At 47.2% G+C, this 24,952-nt stretch overlaps 1 protein-coding gene across 2 annotated transcripts in view; it reads left to right on the top strand.

Moving 5' to 3' along the window:
* Positions 1 to 5,645: 5,645 nt before the first annotated feature.
* myo5aa (myosin VAa) overlaps positions 5,646 to 24,952 on the top strand; it is a gene marked incomplete at both ends in the record, with an annotated part of 52,353 nt that continues 33,046 nt past the window's right edge. For both annotated transcript variants that reach the window (XM_080539934.1, XM_080539935.1), the window contains 5 exons: positions 5,646 to 5,678; positions 20,432 to 20,542; positions 20,858 to 21,029; positions 21,208 to 21,352; positions 21,739 to 21,895. In XM_080539934.1, coding sequence (XP_080396060.1) covers positions 5,646 to 5,678; positions 20,432 to 20,542; positions 20,858 to 21,029; positions 21,208 to 21,352; positions 21,739 to 21,895 — 618 coding nt within the window. The remainder of the gene's footprint in view (positions 5,679 to 20,431; positions 20,543 to 20,857; positions 21,030 to 21,207; positions 21,353 to 21,738; positions 21,896 to 24,952) is intronic.

Here is a 24,952-nt window from a genome sequence, read left to right as displayed (position 1 = left end):
AAGTGCGGCGGTGCCTTATGTCCTTCAATAGCCTCGAATTGGCATCATGACAATCTAACATTGTCTAAATAATCTAAATTCAGGCATTCGGCATAATTTCAACATTCAAATGTCCGATTTGATGTTTACCACCTTGATGTGGCTGGTGGAGCCACATCACTGCACCATTCGAAGCCTGGGCTAACAGGTCTGGGACGATGCTGAATCGAGAATAACCTTTTAGTGTAATTGTTGGATAAAGTCATGGGCCTAAATTGTTGTTTAGGACTGTGATTAAGCAGTCATGGTATTATTCTGGGCGATGTCAGCAGTAACCGGGCCTGGCTCAGTCCCTTCTGGAGCCCAGTCGCTTGGGTACCGCGGAGATGTTGAGACCAGCGGTGACGTCACTACTCTGCTGACGTCACTGCTCTGCTGACCAGGCTCTCTGTGGAGCTCGAGCTCGATGTGGCCAGTTCTCGGAGGATATGCGGTATGTATGCTTACTATTGCAATTATCCCTATATTCATTGATGCGCACGGAGACTATTTTAAATAACAAAACAATATCAAATACCAAATCCACTTTGTTGTTATTGTTTATGACCAGCAATGTGAGGTCGAGTCTCAGGAGGAGGGATTATGTTAGAGAGAGAGAGAGAGAGAGAGAGAGAGAGAGAGAGAGAGAGAGAGAGAGAGAGAGAGAGAGAGAGACTGATGAAGCACCCATCCCCCACATTGCCAGCTGGTGTATTCGAGAGAGAGAGAGAGAGAGAGAGAGAGAGAGAGAGAGAGAGAGAGAGAGAGAGAGAGAGAGAGAGAGAGAGAGAGAGAGAGAGAGAGAGAGAGAGAGAGAGGAGAGAGAGGAGAGAGAGAGAGAGAGAGAGAGAGAGAGGAGGAGAGAGATGAGAGAGAGAGAGAGGAGAGAGAGAGAGACGGTCCCTAGGCATCGGCGAACTAAGCCTACTGTCTATTTTTGTCTTGAAACCATTGTTGTCCATATTTTTACTGTTGAATGTGTGTGGTGGTGATGAGGCAGTACTGGTGGCTTAATGTGGTGGTGGTGGTGGCACCCCCTCTAAAATGTTGGGGGAGGGGGGGGGGGCATAAACCATACTCTCGCCTAGGGCACCTAAATGCCTAGGACCGGCCCTGTGTGTGTGTGTGTGTGTGTGTGTGTGTGTGTGCTCGTGCGCATGTGTGCATGTGTTAATGACTGATGCCTCCTGTTCACTCCTCTGTGTTATTAAAGGGTCCACACCCAGGGTTTAATACTATGCACGATGTGCACTGCAGACCATAGACCAGTGCTGATAATGCGTACTCACTGTGAGTACACAAACACAATGACCGTATCATTGGCATGCAAGATGATGTACTGTGTGGATGAGGTACAACAGGGTCAGAGTGTATTAATGGTCCAATCACATGGCCAGGCAGCGTCCTGACTGTAAGGTCATGTTCTGATGTCAGACGGGAGGTAAGGGTTTTTTGCCTTTCTGTGCCTGCGGCAATGGAGAACACACTGCTTTTTGTGTGTCCAACTCTTCCTAACCTCATTGAGAGGGTCTGAGGCTGCTTACTCCACACACGCACGCACGCACACACACACACACACACACACACACACACACACACACACACACACACACACACACACACTCACTCTCTCTCAACCAGGTCTATATCTACCATGGGAAGGGAGAGGTCTGTGTGGTCAGAGAGAGATGGAGGAGGGAGACAGAGAGGTCTGTGAGTATGGTGAGAGTGAAGTACTGAAAGTTGTGCTCTACATCTATAGCAAAGATGCTTCATATACAGTTAGGTCTGTAAATATTTGGACTGACACAATTTCCATAATTTTGCCTCTGTAAGCCACCACAATGGATTTGAAATAAAACAATCAAGATGTAATTGAAGTGCAGACTTTCAGCTTTAATTCAAGGGGTTGAACAAAAATATTGTATGAAACATTTAGGAATTGCAACCATTTTTATACACAGTCCCCTATTTTCAAGAGCTCAAAAGTAATTGGACAAATTAACATAATCATAAATGTTCATTTTGAATACTTTGTCGAGAAACCTTTGCAGGCAATGACTGCCTGAAGTCTGGAACGCATGGACATCACCAAATGCTGGGTTTCCTCCTTTGTGATGCTTTGCCAGGCCTTTACTGCAGTTGTCTTCAGTTGTTGTTTGTTTCTGGGTCTTTCTGCCTTTAGTTTTGTCTTCAGCAAGTGAAATGCATGCTCGATCGGGTTAAGATCAGGTGATTGACATGGCCATTGCTGCAGAATATTCCACTTCTTTGCCTTAAAAAAACTCCTGGGTTGCTCATGCAGTATGTATTGGGCATTGTCCATCTGTATTGTGAAGTGCCATCCAATCAACTTTGCTGAATTTGTCTGAATCTGAGCAGACAGAATATCCCTAAACACTTCAGAATTCATCTGTCTGCTTCTGTCTTCTGTCACATCATCAATAAACACTAGTGACCCAGTGCCATTGGAAGCCATGTCATCACACTGCCTCCACGTTTTTTGGATATGCCTACCTCCTGGAGACTGTTCTTCACTTGGCTGGATGTTGTGAAGGGGTTTTTCTTTACCATGTAAAGGATCCTGTGATCATCCACCATTCTTGTCTTCCATGGACGTCCAGACCTTTTTGTGGTGCCGAGCTCACCAGTGCGTTCTTTTTTTCTCAGAATGTACCAAACAGTTAATTTGGCCACTACTAATGTTCCCGCTATCTCTGATGGATTTTTGTTTTGTTTTTGAAGCCTAAGGATGGCCTGTTTCACTTGCATTAAGAGCTCCGTTGACTGCATGTTGTGCATATACAGCAACAGCTTCCAAATGCAAATGCCACACTTTTTTTTTTTTTTTAAGTAATTTTTTCTGAGTGGCGCAGTCCCACTCATATTTTTCATTTTATTGATAGATACAGTGGTTATTGAGACAGGAAGGATGGGTGAGAGAAAGAGGAGGGATGACATGCAGGATATGCTGCCGGAATCGAATCGGGGACCCTGCGGTTACATGGTCAGCGCTTAACCCGCTACGCCACCTAAGCGCCCCAAGTAGTAGTTCCCTGACCGGGAACCGAACCCGGGTCGCGGCGGTGAGGCAAATGCCACACTTGGAATTAACTCAGATCTTTTACCTGATTAATTGATAAAGAAATAATGAAGGAATAGCCCACACTGGCCCATGAAACAGCTTTTGAGTCAATTGTCCAACTACTTTTGGTCCCTTGAAAAAGAGGGAGCTACATATTAAAGAGCTGTAATTCCTAAACCCTTCCTTCAATTTGGATGTGAATACCCTTACCCTAAAGCTGAGAGTCTGCACTTTAAGCTGATACTCATTATATAACTGTAACTTGAAGATGTTTTGGTAAACAGCTCAAATAACGAAAGTTCTGTCCAAAATATATATGGACCTAACTCTACATGTATGATGTTACTCGCTAGTAAAGGCCTTATCCTCCTTTCACAATACATAGAAATACAGTTTTGCCTGTCTCTTGTCCGCCAGACCAGGAGGGCTTGTATTGATTGATTGATTGATTGGCGGTGGTTAACAGTCGTCAGCAGCGGTTGGTTGGCTGTCGTAGGCCACGGTGAGGAGCGTGTGTGTTGTGGCCTGCCACGGTTCTCCTCCTAATCAGCTGTGTGGAATGGGATTGTTCACGGAGAGATCATCCCCTTTAGCTATCCTGCACAGAGGGGAAGAATGGAGCCTCTCTATGCGCAGATTTTTTACAACTCAGTATATATCATAGCACTGTCAGTGTACGTTCTCGGATTGTCTCATTGGCATTATTTGTTGGTGAGAACTTGTTGGTCTAGTGAGGGGGGTCTGTGGTGGTTGGCGGGATCAGATGCATACAGGTCGGCTCACGCCTTGAGGCGGCTGTGGCGCAGGAGGTAGAGCCGGCGTCTAATGATCGCAAGGACGGCAGATCGGCGATTCGAACCCCGACTGGTCACATGTCGAGGTGTCCTTGGGCAAGACACTGAACCCCTAATTGCTCCCAATGAGCGGGCCGGCGCCTTGCATGGTAGCTTGCCGCCATTGGTGGGTGAATGTGTGTGAGAATGAGAGGCCATTGTAAAGCGCTTGGGAATAAGCTGCTATATGTCAGTCCATTTACCAGTCTCTGTGGTATAGGTATGTCTCTGTGGTATAGGTGTATGTCTCTGTGGTATAGGTGTATGTGGTATAGGTGTATGTCTCTGTGGTATAGGTATATCCGCTTGTTATCCGCTCGTGACGTGTTTCCGGGTCCCAACGTTGGCTGAGGCGCTGTCTTCGAAATGGAGAAATAATAATAATAATTAATTATATTTATATAGTGCTTTTCCAAGGCTCAAATACCCTGACAATATGGAGAAAACGGGAAAGTGCTGTGTCCCTTGTTGAATGAATAGATCCGAGTCTAAAAAACGATTAAACTGTCATTCTACCGCTGTAGTTCAGAGGTACTCTGGTGCGGAGAATTTCTGATTTAGACCCGGAAATAGTTAAACGTCACTTTTGACGTCAGACTTAACAAGCGGATAGGTTTATGTCTCTGTGGTATAGGTGTATAGGTTTATGTCTCTGTGGTATAGGTGTATAGGTTTATGTCTCTGTGGTATAGGTGTATAGGTTTATGTCTCTGTGGTATAGGTGTATAGGTTTATGTCTCTGTGGTATAGGTGTATAGGTTTATGTCTCTGTGGTATAGGTATATAGGTTTATGTCTCTGTGGTATAGGTGTATCGGTGTATGTCTCTGTGGTATAGGTGTATGTCTCTGTGGTATAGGTGTATGTCTCTGTGGTATATGTGTATAGGTGTATGTCTCTGTTGTATAGGTGTATGTCTCTGTGGTATAGGTGTATGTCTCTGTGGTATAGGTGTATGTCTCTGTTGTATAGGTGTATGTCTCTGTGGTATAGGTGTATAGGTGTATGTCTCTGTGGTATAGGTGTATAGGTGCATGTTGTCTGTTGTCTGTTTCTGAATGTGTGGGAAAGTAGGATTACTTGTGGCCGGTGTGTAGTTTCCTCTGGCACTGATGGAGACCATCATGTGCATTAGATTTCCACGGTAACCTGGTTATGGTCATTTGCCGCTATGTCGCGTCAGCAATGGCATTTACATGACTTCCTAGCTGTCCTATTGAGCCTGTGGAACACACACACACACACACACACACACTCTCTTTCTCTTTCACACACACACGGACCATCTCATAGCAGGAGTGACCCACACTTTTGTTGTTTCTCTCTCTGAGGGCAGTATTTTGGATTAGTTAGCATTTGGCTGGTGTGTGAACCTCCTCTGTGTGTGTGTGTGTGTGTGTGTGTGTTTCTGAGAGTGTGTCTGCCTCAGGACTCATGTGACTTGAGTGCTGTGAGTCTGGGGAGGGTGCGAGCCCACTCCGGATGACTGACGGCAGGATTGTCCAGTCCTAGGTGTCGGACGGGGCAGAGTGCTGTGCCGAGGGGAGCGGTAAGGAACTCTGTTCCCGCCACAGATACAATGGGAATCGTTCATCGGTCTGGAGCTCTAAAACTTAGCCGGTTCATCGATTAATATCTGGTGTTGTGGTGTGGAGGAGGCTGGGAGAGTCACAGTATGACATAGAGCTGACCAGCTGACCAGGAGCCAAGATGAACCAGGAGTTGGATTATATGTTTGTCGAAGTAAGTTCGTCTTCATCTTAGGTTTTGCCGTTCATAACTCCCCGCCCCTTGTTTTCGAGTTGATGAAAGTATAGGCTAGGCTAGGCTAACGGTTGGAGGAGGGAAGGTTGGACCTGTGTGGCTCCTTTGTGAAGCCAGGGCTGGGTGCTGGGTGAACAGGGCTGGGTGCTGGATGAAGCAGGGCTGGGTGCTGGGTTCTCTCCCTTTCCACCAACGGAAACCTAGTTCTGGGCTGGTGCTAGTGCCGGTTCATAGTTAACCAAAAACCTGTTTGCTTTTCCACGGGCTTGAGAGCCACGTCTGTCTTAGACTGTATACGTCTGTCTGTCTCAGACTGTATACGTCTGTCTTAGACTGTATACGCCTGTCTTAGACTGTATACGTCTGTCTTAGACTGTATACGTCTGTCTTAGACTGTGTACGTCTGTCTTAGACTGTATACGTCTGTCTTAGACTGTATACGTCTGTCTTAGACTGTGTACGTCTGTCTTAGACCGTGTACGTCTGTCTGAGAAGGTTTGCAAGGTTTGAACCAACTGCGAACTGGCACTAGCACGAGCCCAGAACTAGAACTAGGTTTGTGTTGGTGGAAAGGGACTAGGTGCTGGGTTCTAGGTGAGCAAGGCCGTGGGAGAGAGCTGAGTTCCAGCACTAGTGGTGGAAGTTAGACGACTTCTCTCTCCTTTTTCTGTCTGAGGGAGCGGGGAGCCACGGTCCTGACACACACGTCAGCCTCACAGAGAGATGGAACAAGCTGAGCGGAGGAGACTCAATAGCATTATCAATTACTCAATTGTTGGACCAAAGGCGGTTATTGTCTTTTAGGAGACTCATTGGCATTATTTGTTGGTGAGAGCTGTTGATCTAGTGAGGGGGGGGGGTCTGTGGTTGCTGGCGAGATCAGAAGCGTTCAAGTCGGCTCACGCCTTGGAGAGCTGTGTGGTTGAGAGGCAGGTTAGACTGAGCTTAAGTCTAGAGGGACTTGGCTGAAAATGAACTGCTGTTTGAACTCTTACTGTGCTGCGCTTTGTTGCTTGTTGCCGACTAATGTGATTAGTGCCAGTTTAGAGCTGACCTGTCGGAATTAGTAAGAGTCTCTGATCTGCTTTGGCACGCTATTAGGGGGGCTGTTCATCAGGTAGTTAGCGAAGGGACTTCCCTCTCAACGATGCCCACTGGCATCTGCCAACCCAACCCTAGTAATACCCCTCTCATCTTTCTCCAAGACCCGGGTGGTGGGGAGGGGGAAGGAAGAGAGAGGGGGGGGAAGAGGGAGAGAGATAGAAAGAATTCTCACATGAGCCCTGGTCATGTGATGACCTCTGTCATGTGACAGGTGGTCTGGCCTTAAAGGGAGAGCTACAGCACCAGGAGGCAGGCACACACACACACACACACACAAACACATACGGACAGATAGAGTTGCATTTATAGGAGAGGCCTGACTCTTGGACTGAAAGCTCAGAGCTCAGTCTTAGAAGGTTAAGTCTCTCTAATCTTCTGTGAGCAGATTTATAAACACTTCCGATGACTGGCTGTCATTTCCCTGCTGTGCACCTGTACAGCTGCTGCCACGAACGCACACACTCTCACACACACACACACACACACACACACACACACACACACACACACACACACACACACACACACTGGCACCCAATCATTCACTGAGCTAGCTAACTTCAATGAAATTCTGTATAAACTCTCAATATTCTGCTCCAGAGAGGAACAGTAGCAGTGTTTCCTCTATATGCATTTATTGGTGGCGGGCCGCCACGAATGAATTTCCTCCGCCACGAATTGATTCAGTCCACCCAAATTATTATTATTTTTTTTACATTTTAGCTGATTAAAATATATCTGATCCTAGATCAGCGCTATAATGGATGTTGACTAAAAGTGCACAGAAATCCACGCCCATCTCTCTCTAACCGCTGATCCAAAATCAGATTAATGACATTAGGGCTACTCCTGATTGGTCTAAATGTGAACCGGCATGAGAACCGTGCAGACTCAACCATCCCCGCTCAGCTTCCGAAATGCTCGGGCGCCTGTGTTTTCTCCTCGCAAATAACGGGCTAAAAGTCACCGGTAGTACCATCTAAAAGATACAAAAAGCTGATCTAGCTAGCTAGGTGCACAAATAAGATATCACGTTAAATAACAGCGACAGATGGATGGATTTTTCAAGAAAAAAGATGTCCCAGACACTTCAAACATTGCTGAAGCTAGCAGTGGCTATGAGCGATACGAAACTGCATGGCTGGGTGTCGTATTGCAGGATTTAAGTTTCTGTCTATATTTCGGGACGAGGAGCAGCATGGCATGGTCGGACCTTCCCAGCGGTGCCCTCGGGAACGAACGGTAAGCCTCGTTGATAGTAACGTAGCAGTGGTCTAGTATGTTAGCTCCTCTGCTGGGGCATGACACCTGTTGTTTGTAATTGGGAAGTTCTGTTGGTGTGATTAAAATCGCCGAGCACAATAACTGCTGCGTCGGGATTAGAGTTTTCCACAGAGGAGATGTAGGTAATACTTGGGACATTGCAATTGAAATTGCGTTCAAAGTAAAACACACACACACACACACGCAAATATTGACAGTAGAGCTTGGCTTGATAGTGTATATCCCCACTGTGCTGGGTCGCCTCCACACCTGGCACCACAGAGGCCCGTTAATAAGGCCCAATCCCAATTCACCCCTAGCCCTTCGTTTTCACCCCTATGGCTCGATTTGCGCGTTCACGTTTAGGGCGAGGGCTGTCTCAATTCATATTTCGTCGAGGGCTAGGGGTAAGGGGGAGGGCTAACTATTACTTCGTTTCGAGGGATTTCAGGACCAGACTAGCTTCGAAGGGCTAACGGTACGCTACCCCTTGATACCAGGATGCATTGCGAATCATCTACAGAAATCTTATGTCGCTCTATTCAATGCGGAAATGTCATTTTACTTTCTCTGTAATTACTTATTAATAAAGATTTGAAAAATTATGATAACCATCGTATTGTCTTAGTTTAATGTCATTACAATGCATTATAGACCTTTTATTTATAACAAGCTTAACCCAAAAATCGCTTTTATGTCGGTGCTGTGTCTAACGTTACAGTAACGCAACGCTGCATGACAGTCGAGCATTTCAGAGATTACAGTCATAAATCAATTATTACCTGTGGCGTTTGACAGCGGATGATGGTACACATATGTAAAGTTATCTATCAAACGTTCATCTGACTACAGGGGGAATGTCCCTGTAATTCGTAATTGTAAGTCGCTTTGGATAAAAGCGTCTGCTAAATGGCAGTCCCATCAGTATTCTGGCGCGTCGAAGACGTCGATTTCTCCGGTGTGTTGATAATAAACGAAAAAAGATGCTTATAGCACACGCAACAGAAATAAACACAGCTGAAGAAGGCATTGCGAGATGTGAGAGCCGGCAACACAACGCGTCACCCGTACCGCGTCAAACCACTGTTGATGACGTAGGCGCCGTGAAGGGCTGTCCCAATTCAAAGGGCTGAGATTTGAAGGGGTAGGGCTTGTGACGTATTCGAAGGCAAGGCCTTCGAATCGAGTGACACTCGAAAACGAGCCATAGGGGTAGAAAAGGGAATTGGGATTGGCCCTTAGACTGCTGTCTGTGGATTAGTTCGAAAAAAATGTGTCCAATACAACGTTGTAGTTGTTTAGTACAAATGGGTCTATAGCAGCTAGGTAACATTAGTCCTGTATCAGAGTTGTGTTGTTGGGTCTTGTAGCAGGGTTAGCTATAGCAGCTAGGTAACATTTGTCCTGTATCAGAGTTGTGTTGTTGGGTCTTGTAGCAGGGTTAGCTATAGCAGCTAGGTAACATTAGTCCTGTATCAGAGTTGTGTTGTTGGGTCTTGTACAGTTGCTCAAAATGCAGATAAGAGAAAGTATAGGCTAATATCAAACAACAATCCTAGAGATGACTAACTCAAACGTACGCATAACTAAATAAAAGCAGGCCAACTAACGACAGCTACACGCCCTCAACTGGGAACATAAAGGATAAATGAATTTTGCAATCGAACGTGTCCTACAGCGACAGCTGGTCGTGCAAATGAGGATCTGGGAAGATTTTTGTAGTTTTATTTTTTTTTGCCATCCTCCCTCTAGTACGTTGGTGGGTACTAGAGGGAGGATGGCAAAAAAAAAATCGGTCGTTGTTTTGAGCGCGCGTGCGCGTTTCATGCGCGTGCGCGCGGGAAAAAATCGCGCGCTGCGCGCGCGGACAGAACTATCCGCCACCAATGGAAAAATTCCTGGAGGAAACACTGAGTAGCAATGAATCCTGCACCTCCTAACCTGCTTCCTTGCAGGCAAACTAAATGATATCCTAAATAAATAAAATTAAAGTCTTGGTTGGTTCTGACATAATACCCTCATCTTGTTTTCTCTGTCTTCAGCTCTCACTCTCATCAGCTGTACTAGGTCATAAGTTAGGCAGGCAGAGGTCACAAGAGTGTGAGTGTGTGTGTGTGTGTGTGTGTGTGTGTGTGTGGATATGTTTGTGTGTGTTGAGAGCGGACTGTGGAGGCCTCTGAGTCATGAGTTCTGATGTCACAAGGGGGATAATCTCTCTCTTCTCCCCATCCTCAGTCTCCCCCTAACATGGACAAGTCAGCCATGTGGCAGACTGGGCGCGTCCCTCTGACTCATCACATTCTCTCTGTGTATTCTACTGCTTGAGGTGTGTGCGTGCGTGCGTGTGCGTGTGTGTGTGTGTGGTTGAGTTTTACCCTTCATCTCTCCTCTACTCTCTGACCCTGGGGATTCTGTGGTCTATAAATATGACTGCAATTCCACTGCAGCTCTGCCGTATATCTCACTCTCTGTCTCCATTGTCTCTTTCTGTGCCTCTGTGCCCCCCTTCTCTCTCTTTCGGGGTGTTTTCGCTCCTAATCCCACTCCGTCCTGCTCAGTCGTTAGAGAGAAGGACGTGATGAGAAGTTGATTACCCTCATAGTTTTACACTCCAGCTCCTGTTAATTCAGTCAACAAAGGTTCTACCTCTCCACTCGAGGAGATTAACACGCCGGTGTGTGTGTGTGTGTGTGTGTGTGTGTGTGTGTGAGTGAAGGTAGGATCAGGAAGTGTGCTCAGCAGTGTGCGGCTGTGCCTCGCTGGGTGTGATGCTGCTCGGTGCACGCTGTGCTATTTTTACCTCCACCCTCCTCCTTTTTCTCTCGCTCTCCCTCCCTCTCTCGGTTGCTAGGAGCCTGGGTTCTGGGCCGCTATCTTCTCCTCTCCTCTCCTCTCCTCCGGGGAGGAACAGGTGAAACGCTTTCGAGAGAGAGGGAGGGAGAGGTGGAGGGCTGTAGAATCAGAATCAGAATTATTTTTATTGCAGTATAAGTATATTTGGGTTAACCCTGTTATGATGTGTTTTCAAGTGTGCATAGATAAATTGTAGACACTACGCATGAAATCATTAGTAAACATAATTAAGCTATAATGTTGTGAAACTGCCAGCCAGTCTGTCCCTGTTGAGATTGAGATTGAGATTGAGATAACGTTTATTGCCACTATGCATTACACATATAGGAATTTGCTTCGTCACCACAGCAAGTGCGTTTATACTTTTTTCACATATCAAAAAACAGGACAACACAACAACAACACAGGACAGACAACAGTGCATTGGATAGTGCGGTATAAAGTAAAGTGCAGTGCAGAGTTTTTTTACAGTGAGTCCAGTTCAGTCCTGGGCAGACTTGGGGGCGGGGGGGGGGGGGAAGCCAGAGTCATTTAACAGCCTGGCGGCTGAGGGGTAGAAGCTGAGCCTGTGGCGGGCCTTAAGTGCCTTAGGCAGCCGCAACCTTCTTCCAGAGGGAAGCAGGGTGAGGAGGCCGTGGCCGGGGTGGAAGGGGTCAGCCATGATCTTCCTTGCCCTCCTCAGAGCCCTGGTGTCATGCAGGGAGTTGAGGGAGGGCAAGGGACAGCCGATCACCCTCTCTGCTGAACGTCGCACCCGCTGCAACTTGGCCTTGTCCTTGGTCGTTGCAGCAGGGAACCAGGTGATGATGGAGTGGGTGAGGATGGATTCTATGATGGCCGTGTAGAACTGGACCATCATGGACCTCGGCAGCCTGAGTTTCCTCAGCTGCCGGAGGAAGAACATCCTCTTCTGGGCCTTCTTTGTGAGGACCTCGGTGTTCTGCTCCCACTTTAGGTCCCGGGAGATGGTCATGCCTAGAAAGCGGCATGACTCCACGGAGGCCACCGGGGTACCTCCCAGCGTGATGGGAGGGGGCAGGGCTGCTTTCCTTCGGAAGTCCACCACCATCTCCACTGTTTTTAGAGCATTTAGCTCCAGATTGTTTAAACTGCACCATCTCTGCAGCCCCTCGATCTCACCCCTGTAGGCAGATTCGTCCCCCCCGGAGATGAGGCCCACCAGGGTGGTGTCGTCTGCAAACTTCAGGAGCTTGACCGAGGGGTGGCGGGAGACACAGCTGTTGGTGTAGAGGGAGAATAGTGCTGGAGACAGGACGCAGCCCTGCGGGGAGCCCGTGCTGGTGGTCCTGGAGCTGGAAATGCTCTTCCCCAGCTTCACCCGCTGAGACCTGTCAGTCAGGAAGTCCGTGATCCACCTGCAGGTGGAGACCGGCACCTGCAGCAGGGATAGCTGGTGCTCCAGGATGTGTGGGAGGATCGTGTTGAAGGCCGAGCTGAAGTCCACGAACAGGATCCTGGCGTAGTTGCCTGCAGTGTCTAGGTGTTCTAGTACGTAGTGCAGAGCCATGTTCACGGCGTCCTCCGTGGATCTATTGGCTCTGTACGCGAACTGCAGGGGGTCCAGCACAGGATCCGTGATGAGCTTCAGGTAGGCCAGGACAAGGCGCTCCAGGACCTTCATGACGACGGAGGTCAGAGCGACGGGTCTGTAGTCGTTGAGGCCTGTGACCTTGGCCTTCTTGGGGACGGGGATGATGGTTGATGCCTTGAAGCACGCTGGGACGTGACACAGCTCCAGCGAGGCGTTGAAGATGTTGGTGAACACCGGGGCCAGCTGGTCGGCGCAGTGCTTCAAGACAGAGGGAGAGACGGAATCCGGACCAGCTGCCTTCCGGGGATTCTGCCTCTTAAACAGTCTGTTTACCTCTCGCACTGTGACAGAGAGAGGGGGTGGGGAAAGGGGGGTGGGGGTGGGCGGGGCGGGTGAGGAGGGGGGAGGGAGGGGGGGGGAGAGGGGAGGGTGGGGGTAGCAGGAGGGACATTGGCCCCCCCTGTGCGTCATGGACCTTGTTGACTTGGGCCAGCGAGGAGACTGGGTCAGGGGGTCAGTATATTTAGGGACCGACAGGAATCGGGTGGCTGGGTACTGGGTAGCCATGACGACCAACCCGTTATGGGATAAAGGGGAGGCAAATGGAACTCTCAGGTTATTAAGTTGACAGCAGAATAATGATTGACACTGTACAGCTGATAGCTAGATCAGCAATAATTTGTGCTATAAGAATTATGTACTGGAGGGAGAACTCACTCACACTTGGAGCATGAACAATGTGAGCCCTGATCAGCTGAAATAAATGATATCTTCAAACTGTCCATCTGAGCCGACCTTGGTGATTTCAATTGATTCATTCTGGGGAGAAACCATCATCATATCAAACCCTAACCCACATACATGAAATTTACTTGGTGAGGTTGGTGCATAGGGCATAAACAACAACAATATAAGCACACATAATTTAAAAATACAATGGCAAAAAGACCATTACATAACAATAATAACATAACAATAATAACAATAATAACATAACAATAACAATAATAACAATAATAACATAACAATAATTATGTAGGCTGTAAATTAGAATAAATAGATAAAGAGAGTGGCAGAGCGGAGGGATAGAGGATGGAGCAACATAGAGAGGGACACAAAGGGAGGGAGGATGGAGAGATGGAGAAGGAGGGATACAGACACACAGAGAGAGAGATGAAGGGACAGGGCAGACAATTGCTGTGTTGTGTGCTGCTGTCCTGAGGTGAGCAAATGTTTTCTCCTGACCTCTGACCTGCAGATGGACACAGTCAGATGGTCCTTATGAACCACTTTCACTGACTTGTGAAAACAGCTCTCTTTCTCTCTATCTCCACCCCCCCCCCCCCCCCTTCCTGTAGTGAGTGAGTGAGAGAGATCAGCACATTCAGACCTGCTTTAAGACCAGTCCTCTGGCTCCACATGCATGAGTCAGAGCCTGGCCAGTTGACTGCTGTCTGCTCTGTTCTCTCAGCGTTAGTCTCTAACCTCCAGACAACGTTACACAGAACCAACCCAGCTCCTCCTCTAGCCTTCTCCGTAGTCTCTTTCTACAGCAGCTATGACTTATTTAGCTGGTACGTGACACACACACACACACACACACACACACAGTCACACACACACACTTCTTCAGCTCGTTGGAAGAACATTTTCAGGATTCTTCGTTCAGCAGCCATGACATCATGATTCGGATGACCCACGTTGATCATGACAATGTTGTCTAACCTCTGCTCCAGCGTACTGTTCACAATGAGGCTTCTCTGTGAGGCAGCATGACCTCAGTGGTGCAGTGTTTCCTCCAGGAATTTTTACATTAGTGGCGGAGAGCCCTATGCGAGTTTTTTTCGCGTGCACGCGCATGAAACGTGAATGCGCATGAAACGCGCACGTGCGCTCAAAACAACGACCTAATTTCAACCAAAACTAGAGGTAGGATGGCAAAAAAATAATAATATATATACAGAATATAAACTTGTGATACCGGTTTCCATCCATCAGCTCTGAAGGTTTACGTTACTCACAGATCCAATGTCCTTCCAAACGAGCAGTCTTGGCTCCGTCTCAAACACAACAGGGAAAGTATGTCCAACTTGGCGAAAGTTTCCCAGTGTTTCCAACTTGCGCGAGTTCTTCAATTTGCGACAGTTTTTCAGCAGGGATGGTTGAGTCTGCACGGTTCTCATGCCGGTTCACATTTAGACCAATCAGGAGTAGCCCTTGTGTCACGTCGTCAACTGAATGTTTAATGTCATTAATCTGATTTTGGATCAGCGGTTAGAGAGAGATGGGCGTGGATTTAGGTGCACTTATAGTCAACATCCATTATAGCGCTGATCTCGGATCAGATATATTTTCAGCCAAAATGTTCAGAGGTGGATTTCTTTTTTTTTGTGGACTGAATCAATTTGTGGCTGAGGAAATTCATTCGTGGCGGCCCGCCACCAATAAATGCATATAGAGGAAACACTGGTGGTGGTTTGTGTTCCACCGGGAGTGTAGTTGAATGTTCCTGGAAGGTGAACAGAATGTTTCTCTCACAGGCCTGTCTCTGTTGGTCATGTGACGAGCGTTTGCCATTGCTGCGCGTGTCGAACACAGACAATCGAACACAGTAAATTCTGACGGAAGATGTGATGAGAGTTTAATCAGTCATCCGACCAGCATGTTCACCACAGAATGCTGCTTTGAACGGCTCCAGGCCTTCTCATCCTCTTGGTGATCTGGTAACGGGCCGCTGCAGGGCTCAGACAGTCAGACACTAGGGCAAGTCCCCAAACACGCTATATCATCCAGATGGTCTCTGAAGACTTTGTCCTCAAAGGAACTAATTTCCCTCCCCCATCTTACCTCATATGTTTAATCATACTCCTGAGAATGTCTGTGTGGGACTGGGCCCAAATGTTTGTCAAAACCTTCTCCCTATAGTCGTGATCAGAGCCACATAGGCCTCCCCGATCAGGCTCACTCTGGTGTGTGTCTGTGTGTGTGTGTGTGTGTGTGTGTGTGTGTGTGTGTGTGTGTGTGTGTGTGTGTGTGTTAGGGATGGACGGTTTTTCCCGGGGTTTATAAAAATAGAAACGTTTTTTTATCAAAACCGTCTGAACCCGTTTTATTTTTATTTTTTAGAAGAATAAAATAGAATAAGAATAAAACTGGAACATGTCACATGTTTGTCGTGTGTGAAAATAACTGATACAGTCTGAATCTGCCGCGCAATGAGTGAGAGGTTTGGTCAGTTGTGAAGAATAACTGAGGATTAATATCTAATTGGGATTATATTTAAGGGTAACGAATCACTCTATGGGAAAGATAGTTGCCTTCAGTTATTGGTAGATAGGAAAGTTTTTTTTTACAATTACTCGCTTACATTTAATAAGATCATTTTCGCTGCTCTCTGTAAAGCGCATTGGGTCACTTTTGTGAGAAATGCGCTATAGAAATAAAATGTGATTTGATTTGATATCAATCAATCAATCAAACTTTATTTATGTTCTATAGCACAAATCATGCATTGAATGTAACTCCAAGTGCAGTATTTACTAAACCACAATATAATAAAACAATATACGGATCAAGAGTGTTTGTGCACAGCGCCACTGTGTGTGAAGGCGCTACTGAAAGTGATGACAGAACGCATGTCTCAGAAGATACGCGGTCACTTAAGTGACGCAAAGGTAGTTCTGTATTTATCTCTATCTGTATTAGTACATTTATTTTGAAAGCTCTATTTTGACAGCTCTACCATGGGCACTTTTATTTTGATGGGGCATTCTTTGTTGATTGACTTACGACAGTTCAGGACGAGTCAGTCTCGCGGCATGTGGTTTTTATGAAAAGCTTTAAGTATGTTCACTACATAATTCTAAGTCTAATATTTCAGTGATTATTGAGCAGTATTCAAATATGTAAATACATTGAGCAGCAGCTGAAACTTTGTCTAAGAACCAAGATATTGAGAAAGCAGTTCATTCAATGAAGACGCTGTTCCAAGAGATGATCTTCCGTGCAGGCGTGCACCCTGGATCAGCGGAGCTGGTGTGTTAAGTGTTCATGTGTTTTCATGTATGGTGTAGCTTACAAAAGTCTGCCTTTCCACTTATATTTGTGAAACTAAGTAGCCTAAATGTGTTGCGACTGTGCTTACGGTGTTTTAATGGTGTTCGACATGAGTGTATTGTAGCAGTAGGGCTAAATTATTTGAAATTGGCGCTCTTTTTTATTTTATTTTTATTTTTTATTATTATTTATTTTTCGGTTAACCGGAAAACCCCGGTTTTAGTCTTTGACGGTTTTTCAGTTTCAATAATTGGAAACCGTCCATCCCTAGTGTGTGTGTGTGTGTGTGTGTGTGTGTCTGTCTTGTGGTGGTCATCATGACCAATGCTGGATGGTAATGGTCCAGAAGATCAAAGGCAATGAGGAGGATTTTATTACTTAGGGAGGCAGAAATGTCCCTGATTGGCTGTGGTGGTTTATGACTTCTCCACTGGGAGCCGTTGTGTGGATGACCTTCTGGCATCCAGTGTATCCCTACTGGTGGGGCTGGGAGGTTTACTGTATGCACAGGGTAGATCTGCTCTGCACATACACACAGAACAGAACTCTGCTCTATACCACAGAGAGAGGTACGTGCGTACGTGCGTGCGTGCACGCCGTTAGTCCTCTGCCATGTGACTGGGTTCGCTCATCGGTGTGTTTCACATGTCTCTAGTCAGTTGACTGCTTCCCCATGGGGCACCGAGGGCCAGGATTGGACTATGAAAGGAGAGGGGAGACGTGTGTGTGTGTGTGTGTGTGTGTGTGTGTGTGTGTGTCTGGGTGTCTGGGTGTCTGGGTGAATTTGGGTAATCTGGGACATTGGGTAATGTGGGGCACCTAAGCTCCAGTGTATTTATTTCCTGTTCACAAACAAAATCTGAACAAAATCTACTTTAAATTTTCAGTCACGTGACGTCCATGCTAAACCTATAGTAAAAGTCCTGTTGACTTGATTTTGTTAGAACAGGAAATAAACACATTGGAACTTAGGTGTCTCACCTTATCTGAATTCACACCACATCTACTGTTTACCCAGCATTGCTGTTGTTTTCATTTGTCACAGGACCACACAGACTGAGCTGAATGTGGGTATCTCTGTTTTATGAATTGGGGTGTCAGAAAGCTTCTCATGTTCGATGGTCAGAGGGAAAGACGATCGATAATTGATCGATAAGGATCTTGGTCGATCACAAAATATTTTGATCGATAATCATTAATATATATACACTGTATATATATATTTTTTTTTTTTTAAAGAATAATAATAATGGAAATTAGTTTGTCCACGTGTCACCAGATTGCGTTCGTCTCTCACCCCTGAACATGTTAACATGATCATCTTTCTGAACAAGAACCAGTAGGCCTGCCGCCAGGCACGCGGGAAGGTATTTTGACTGGGGGTGCTGAGGTGCTGTCTATATACGCTACAGGGAAAAAAATTACCAGGGAAAAAATTATAACGATTTCTCTCTCCCTCCCTCCCTCTCGCTGCTTGCTCGTTCGCTCACACGCACACAGTGGCATAACGACGGGCCCCAATGCACGGGCAATAATAGTTAAGCACGCACACACCCACACACTACAAAGACGTAACGTTAAATATTTTACCAACAATGTGTTGGAATTTACAGTAATTTCCACTCAACTCACAGTGTCCACAATGTCCACAAATAAGATGTTGACCATTATTACAGACAGATTATGCACGGCCATCGAAGCAAAATCCCTAGACGCTCCAGTGGCAAATTCAAGAGCACAAAAACATCTTTGATACATGAAAAAAGTGTTTCTCCAGTTGAATCAGGCGCACTGTAAAACCAGTGGAAAACATTCACTGCCTCCAGTTTTGAATCCACATATTGCAGACTAATGGAAAACTGCTCTGAAATACTCACATCAGTGGTCGCATCTGCAGTTAGACCATAGAAGTGACACTCTCTCGCTTCTGACATAATTTCTCTTTGAACAGCATGAGCAAATATTTCGAGTATTTCGTTTTGAATGGTGTCGGACATCCAGTTGTCTCTTCGCTGTAGCCACTCATGGGATTTTGGTAACGCATATGTCCGCTCCATCATCAGTTTCCAAAGCACTCCATCTCGATTGTTATTGCCTCTTAACGGAAGCCCTTCGCTGCCTAAGAATCTGATGGATCTGAATATCAGTTCTAATACGTTTCTGGCCGTCTGTTGCTCTTTCTCAACAACGTCCGACAGTAGAGCATTAATGGGAGTGTTGTTAAGCGAAGCAAGCATTCTCACCGATTCTGAATGTATGTCAGACATCTCGTGTTGGCTAAACTTTGTCTTTCCGCCAGTTACAAAAGCCTCCTACTGTAAATGCACTTGTCTTTCTGGTGCCTTAACCCCTTCTCTATAGCTTTACTGCAAGAGAAGCAAAGAACAGTGTCTCTTTCAGTGACATAATGCAACCATTTCCACCTGGTAAACCAGCTTTTTTGAAATGACCGCTCAAATGTCTCTGTTCCAATTTTCCTCCCAGGAAAACGTATGTCTGGTCGACACGGCTCGTCAAACGAGGGTGGGGGTGGCGGTGGCGGGACCACCTGGTCTCCTCCTGGTCTGTGTTGGCTAGGGCTAACGTAAGCCTCAGACCTGCTAGGTCCTGCTGCTACACTGGATGGGGTAACAGCCTGGTGGTGGTCTGTGGGCAAAGTGGAAGAAGGCCCTGCCCCTGCATCAGCATCTTCTTCCAACTCCACTTCAATTGTTCTGGCTGATTTAGCATTTTTTGCTAAAGAACTCAGAGATTCGTTTTTGCGCCATGTTGCACCTGCACCTGATAGCTAACTCGGATGTCAAGTCCCTAGCAAGATATGACCATGTGATCACTAAAATTAAAACTAACAAACACATTTTTACATTTATTACAAAAAACACATTTATTTTTATTCCCAAAAGCAACAATATTTATTATATTGTTTTAAATTATTGTTTGAATAATATATATATATTTGTTTAAATTCAGGCAGGAGGAGCTCCTTCTGCCTGCCGCTAGGGGGTGCTGCAGCACCCTCAGCACCCCCCTTCCCGCGTCCCTGCCTGCCGCCTACAGTCTCTTGCTGGAGTTTAAATTTAAGTTAAGCTGGACGCTCTTAAGGACACTAACGTTTTCAGTCATCCTCCTATTTGTGAGTAACTGTTTTTTTACTGCTCCTATGGTGAGTTACTTATTTTCTATATTTTTATTTATAACGTAAAATGTGTTTTTAAGTTAAACAATTTAAGCTACTCACTGCCTTGTTTAAGAGGATTGTTATCTGACTGTAGTGTCTAGTTTGAATGTGTGCAATAGCAACACAAATAACGTTTTTTTATGAAAAAAAAGCTTATCGATTAATCGATAATTGATCGTTAATTCTTGCGATTATCAAAAAAGAAATGTTGATCGTTTGCCCAGCCCTAATTACCACCTGCCTAAGGCTAAGCGATATCAAAGGGAAGCTAGCTTAGCCTTGCCCCTCTCTCAAGAGTAGTGTTCTGAGCTGGTGTTACTGGCCTACGAGACTACAGGCGTGGCATTCTGAAGTGAGCTGTACAAGTTGTAATGTTATGCAAGTCAACAATCCTTCACTTAATCCGGATCAGTCACTCGGTCAACAACTGGAATGTGACTAGAGTCGATGTCTCCAATCAGCTACATGACCGGTTGTTCTGTTCAAGCTAACCTCTCTCTCTCTCTCTCTCTCTCTCTCTCTCTCTCTCTCTCACACACACACACACACACACACACACAAAGTTACCTTAGCTATCGCCACCAACTAGGCAGTTCCGAACAATCAAACTCTACTCTAGTCTGTTTTTGATTGGCCAATCTCTCTCTCTCTCTCTCTCTCTCTCTCTCTCTCTCTCTCTCTCTCTCTCTCTCTCTCTCTCTCTCTCTCTCTCTCTCTCTCTCTCAGTTTGCTCGGGTGTGGATCCCCGATGCAGAGGAGGTGTGGAAGTCAGCTGAGCTGACCAAGAACTACAGCCATGGCGACGGCTCCCTGCAGCTCACTCTGGAGGATGGAACGGTAAGAGGTGGAGAGGGAGGAGGAGAGAAAGAGAGGGGGAATTCCTAATTTTTGCAATAATGACTAGGCTTGAGGTGGGAATACACACACACTGCACAGAATCTCATTATAGGATATTGGTTTTACTGTTAGCACTCTCAACAAATGAGTACTTTTCCAATGAAGATACCCCAAGGAGCCGTAAATGTCCTGGTGTTTAACTCCTCCTTGCAGAGCCCGGCTCAGTACTTCCTACCAACAGCGTCCACTCAAGTCAACAGCACTCACATGTAACAAAGAAATTACCATCCGTTTTATTTATATTCCGTTCCTCAGGACATCGAGCACAAGTTGGACCCCAAGACCAAGAACCTGCCTCACCTACGGAACCCGGACATCCTGGTGGGCGAGAACGACCTGACGGCGCTGAGTTACCTCCACGAGCCCGCCATCCTCCACAACCTCAAAGTCCGCTTCATCGACTCCAAACTCATCTACACCTACTGTGGTAGGCATACACACATACGGGCACGTGCATATACTATATACACACACCAGAAGTCCTCCACCTAACTTTGGTAGGCAGGCATGCGTACTACACACGTACACACGTACACACACACACACACACACACACGGTACACACAAACTCTTACCTCCTGCTGTGTGTTGTGTCATGTTTCTAGGGATCGTGCTGGTGGCCATTAACCCCTATGAGACGCTGCCCATCTATGGCAGTGACATCATCAATGCCTACAGCGGGCAGAACATGGGTGACATGGACCCACACATCTTCGCCGTGGCAGAGGAGGCATACAAGCAGATGGCCAGGTGTGTGTGTGTGTGTGTGTGTGAGATCTGAGTAGCTGCAGCTCCCTTCTCTGTAGCTACTCTTAGGGTTTGTAGGTCAGAGCTAGAGCTGCTTCAGAAATAGCCTAGTGGTCTCCCCCCCCACCCCACTCTGTGTCGCTGTAGAATTAGATTAGTGTGATTTCTCTCTGCAGGGGCTCTCTAGGGAGGTCATGTCATACACACACACCTACTGAACACACAGTTCTCTCTTACACAAACACACACACACACACACCTACGAAACATAGATGTATCGCTCTCTCATACACACACGACTGAACACACAGTGTCTGTGATGGAGTGTGGTGTGAGACCCAGACCCCTAATGCACCCTTCTCTCCCTCTATCCCTCTCTCCTCCGTCAGGGATGAGAGGAACCAGTCCATCATTGTGAGCGGTGAGTCGGGGGCGGGGAAGACCGTGTCGGCCAAATACGCCATGAGGTACTTCGCTACGGTCAGCGGGTCGGCCAGCGAGACCAACGTGGAGGAGAAAGTGCTGGCTTCCAACCCCATCATGGAGGTAAAGGACCAGGACTGAAAACTAGGACTAGGATCAAGACTAGGGTTAGACTCTACAGTCTTCAGGCCTGCTGAACTGCAAAGAATGTGGCTGTGAGGCCACTTGTTGAACAGTACCGCGCTCTATTTATGAATGAATGAATAAATGGTCTTTATTGTCATTAATACAGTACAGGTACCATACAACGAAATTTAGTAGGGGGGGCTCCCCTGGTGCTTGGAAAAATACTAAAAACAAGAGGGCCAAGGGTAAAATAAAAAAAGGGAAAAGAGCTGGTTTACATAAATAAAGGCTATGTACACTATCTACTATACTATACTACTATACTATACAATAAAACACTGTGCTGTACTCTATGCTATGCTATAAATATCCTAACTTTTCCTATATCTGAACCTTATGTACACATGGGTTGTCATATTGCACATAGTATTGTTGCACATTCATTTAAAGTGTCGCAGTTAGCAGGTTTGAAATGTTCACAGTTGTATTTCAATATTGCACTTATGTTTACAATCTAGTAGCTGCCATAAAGTTGTCTAGATTGTCCAGGGCCTAGAACCTAGGTCTTTGCTGTGTTCAGGGCCTGAATGGCCCTAGGGTAGAAGCTGAGCTTCAGTCTATTTGTCCGTGCGGACATGGTCCTGAACCGCCTGCCTGAGGGCAGCCTAACAAAGTGTTCGTTCCCAGGGTGGGATGGGTCCCTGGAGATCTTGGTGGCCTTCCTGAGGCAGCGTGTGTTGTACAGCTCTTCCAGAGAGGGGAGGGGGGCGCCGATGATCTTCTGGGCCGATCTCACGACTCTCTGTAGCGCTTTCCTCTCTGCGGCTGTGCAGCTGGAGAACCACACGCAAATGCAGTAGGTGAGGATGCTCTCCACTGTGCAGCGGTAGAAGGTCACAAGCAGCTCCTGTCTGAGGTGATATTTCCTGAGGACACTCAGGAAGTAGAGCCGCTGTTGTGCCTTCTTGATGATGGCTGCTGTGTTGGTCCTCGAGGACAGGTCCTCCTGTATGTGCACCCCCAGGAATCGGAGAGTTGAGACTCTCTCCACGCTCCCTCCATCGACTAGCAGGGGCTGGACCTCAGATTTTTTCCTCCTGAAGTCCACGATGATTTCCTGGGTCTTTAGCTGGTTTAGCAGCAGGTTGTTAACCTTGCACAGCTTGCCCAGCTGCTCCACCTCATCCCTGTACGCCGCCTCGTCCCCCCCCGAGATGCAGCCCACCACAGTGGTGTCGTCTGCAAACTTTATGATGGAGTTGCTGGGGTGGACGGGGGTGAAGTCGTAGGTGTAGAGGTTGTAGAGGATGGGGCTTAGCACGCAGCCCTGGGGGGACCCAGTGCTGAGTCTGAGGGCTGTGGAGGTGTGGGAGCCCACCTGCACTCTCTGGGGGCGGTCAGACAGGAAGTCCTTGATCCATGCGCAGATGGAGTGTGATAGTCCCAGGTCTAGTAGTTTGGTCACTAGCCTGTCTGGAAGGATAGTGTTGAAAGCAGAGCTGAAGTCCACAAAGAGCAGTCTCGCGTAGCTGTTCCCCCTCTCCAGGTGGGATAGAGTGGAGTGGAGAGTCGTCGCGATGGCGTCCTCTGTGGACCTGTGGGCTCTGTAGGTGAACTGGTATGGATCCAGGTTGGGCGGGAGGCATGTGACTATGTGGGCCCGGACCAGTTTCTCGAAGCACTTCATGATGATTGGTGTGAGTGCCACCGGGCGGTAGTCGTTTAGGCAGCTCACCGTGCTTTTCTTCGGGACTGGGATGATTGTTGAGGTTTTCAGGCAGGGTGGGATGGTGGCCTGGGACAGGGACTGGTTGAAGATGTTGGTGAAAACCCCGGCCAGCTGGTCGGCGCAGTCCCTCAGCACCCGTCCCAGGACGCCGTCCGGCCCTGAGGCTTTTCTGGGGTCCACCGCCTTCAGCACGCGTCTCACTTCATGCTCTGTGAGGGTGAGGCTGCTGAGAGCTGGAGAGAGTGGTGTTTGTGTTGTGGTTACCTCCGTTCGCCCCTCGTCGAACCGGGCGTAGAAGGAGTTCAGCTCTTCCGCCAGCAGGGGGTCGCCCTCAGCGGCTGTGAGCCTGTTGGCTCTGAAGTTTGTCATGTGCTGAACCCCCTGCCACACCCGCCTGGAGTCGTTGCTCAGAAAGCATTCCTCAATCTTCTCTTTGTGGTCTGCCTTGGCCTCCCGGATGCCACGGTTTAGGTTAGCCCTGGTGGTGTTGTACAGCAGTTTGTCCTTCGCTGAGAAGGCGTTGTTCCTCTCCTTGAGCAGTTGTCGGACCTTCTCAGTCATCCATGGCTTCGTGTTGGGGTAGACCTGGACACGTTTGTCCACGGTGGCTGAATTGGTGCAGTTCACTATGTGGTTCAGAACCGACGACGTGTACTGTTCCAGGTCCTCATGCTCATATTCCTGCCATGAGGTGTCATTCAGGCAGATCTGCAGTGGAGCGGACCCTGCTGTCCAGGTTCTGACAGTCTTAGTGGTGATGGGAGCACTTTTCCTCATGGGAGTGTAGGCTGGGATCAGGAGGATGGACACGTGGTCAGACATGCCTAGATGAGCTAGCGGTCTAGCCTTGTAGGCAAGCTTGATGTTGGTGTATACCTTGTCCAGTGTGTTATCCCCTTTTGTTGCACATTTAACATGCTGATAAAACTTGGGTAGTACTACCTTCAGGTCAGCATGATTAAAGTCCCCCCCTATGATGTGTACTGCTTGAGGATCTGTGCTCTGTCCACCACTGATGACGTCATGTAGCCGGGCTAATGCTAAGCTAGCATCCGCGCTTGGTGCAATGTAAACAGCTGTTATGTACACTGCGTTGAATTCCCTCGGGAGGTATGTGGGTCGGCATTTAACAGTCAAGTATTCCAGGTCTGGGGAGCAGTGGCGAAATTCCTTTGTGCCCCTGGTCTGTGGGTCCAGATCTATTCTCTCTGCAAGGGATTATCTCATAGAACAAATATGCAGGACCTTCAGATGGAAGGTGGTGTGGTGTGTGTGCGTCTGTGTGCGTCTGTGTGTGTGTGTGTGTGTGTGTGTGTGTGTGTGTG

This window comes from Nansenia antarctica (assembly GCF_963989245.1).
Source record: "Nansenia antarctica genome assembly, chromosome: 9".
Taxonomy (NCBI): Eukaryota; Metazoa; Chordata; class Actinopteri; order Argentiniformes; family Microstomatidae; genus Nansenia; species Nansenia antarctica.
This window is presented reverse-complemented; position numbering and strand designations above follow the sequence as displayed.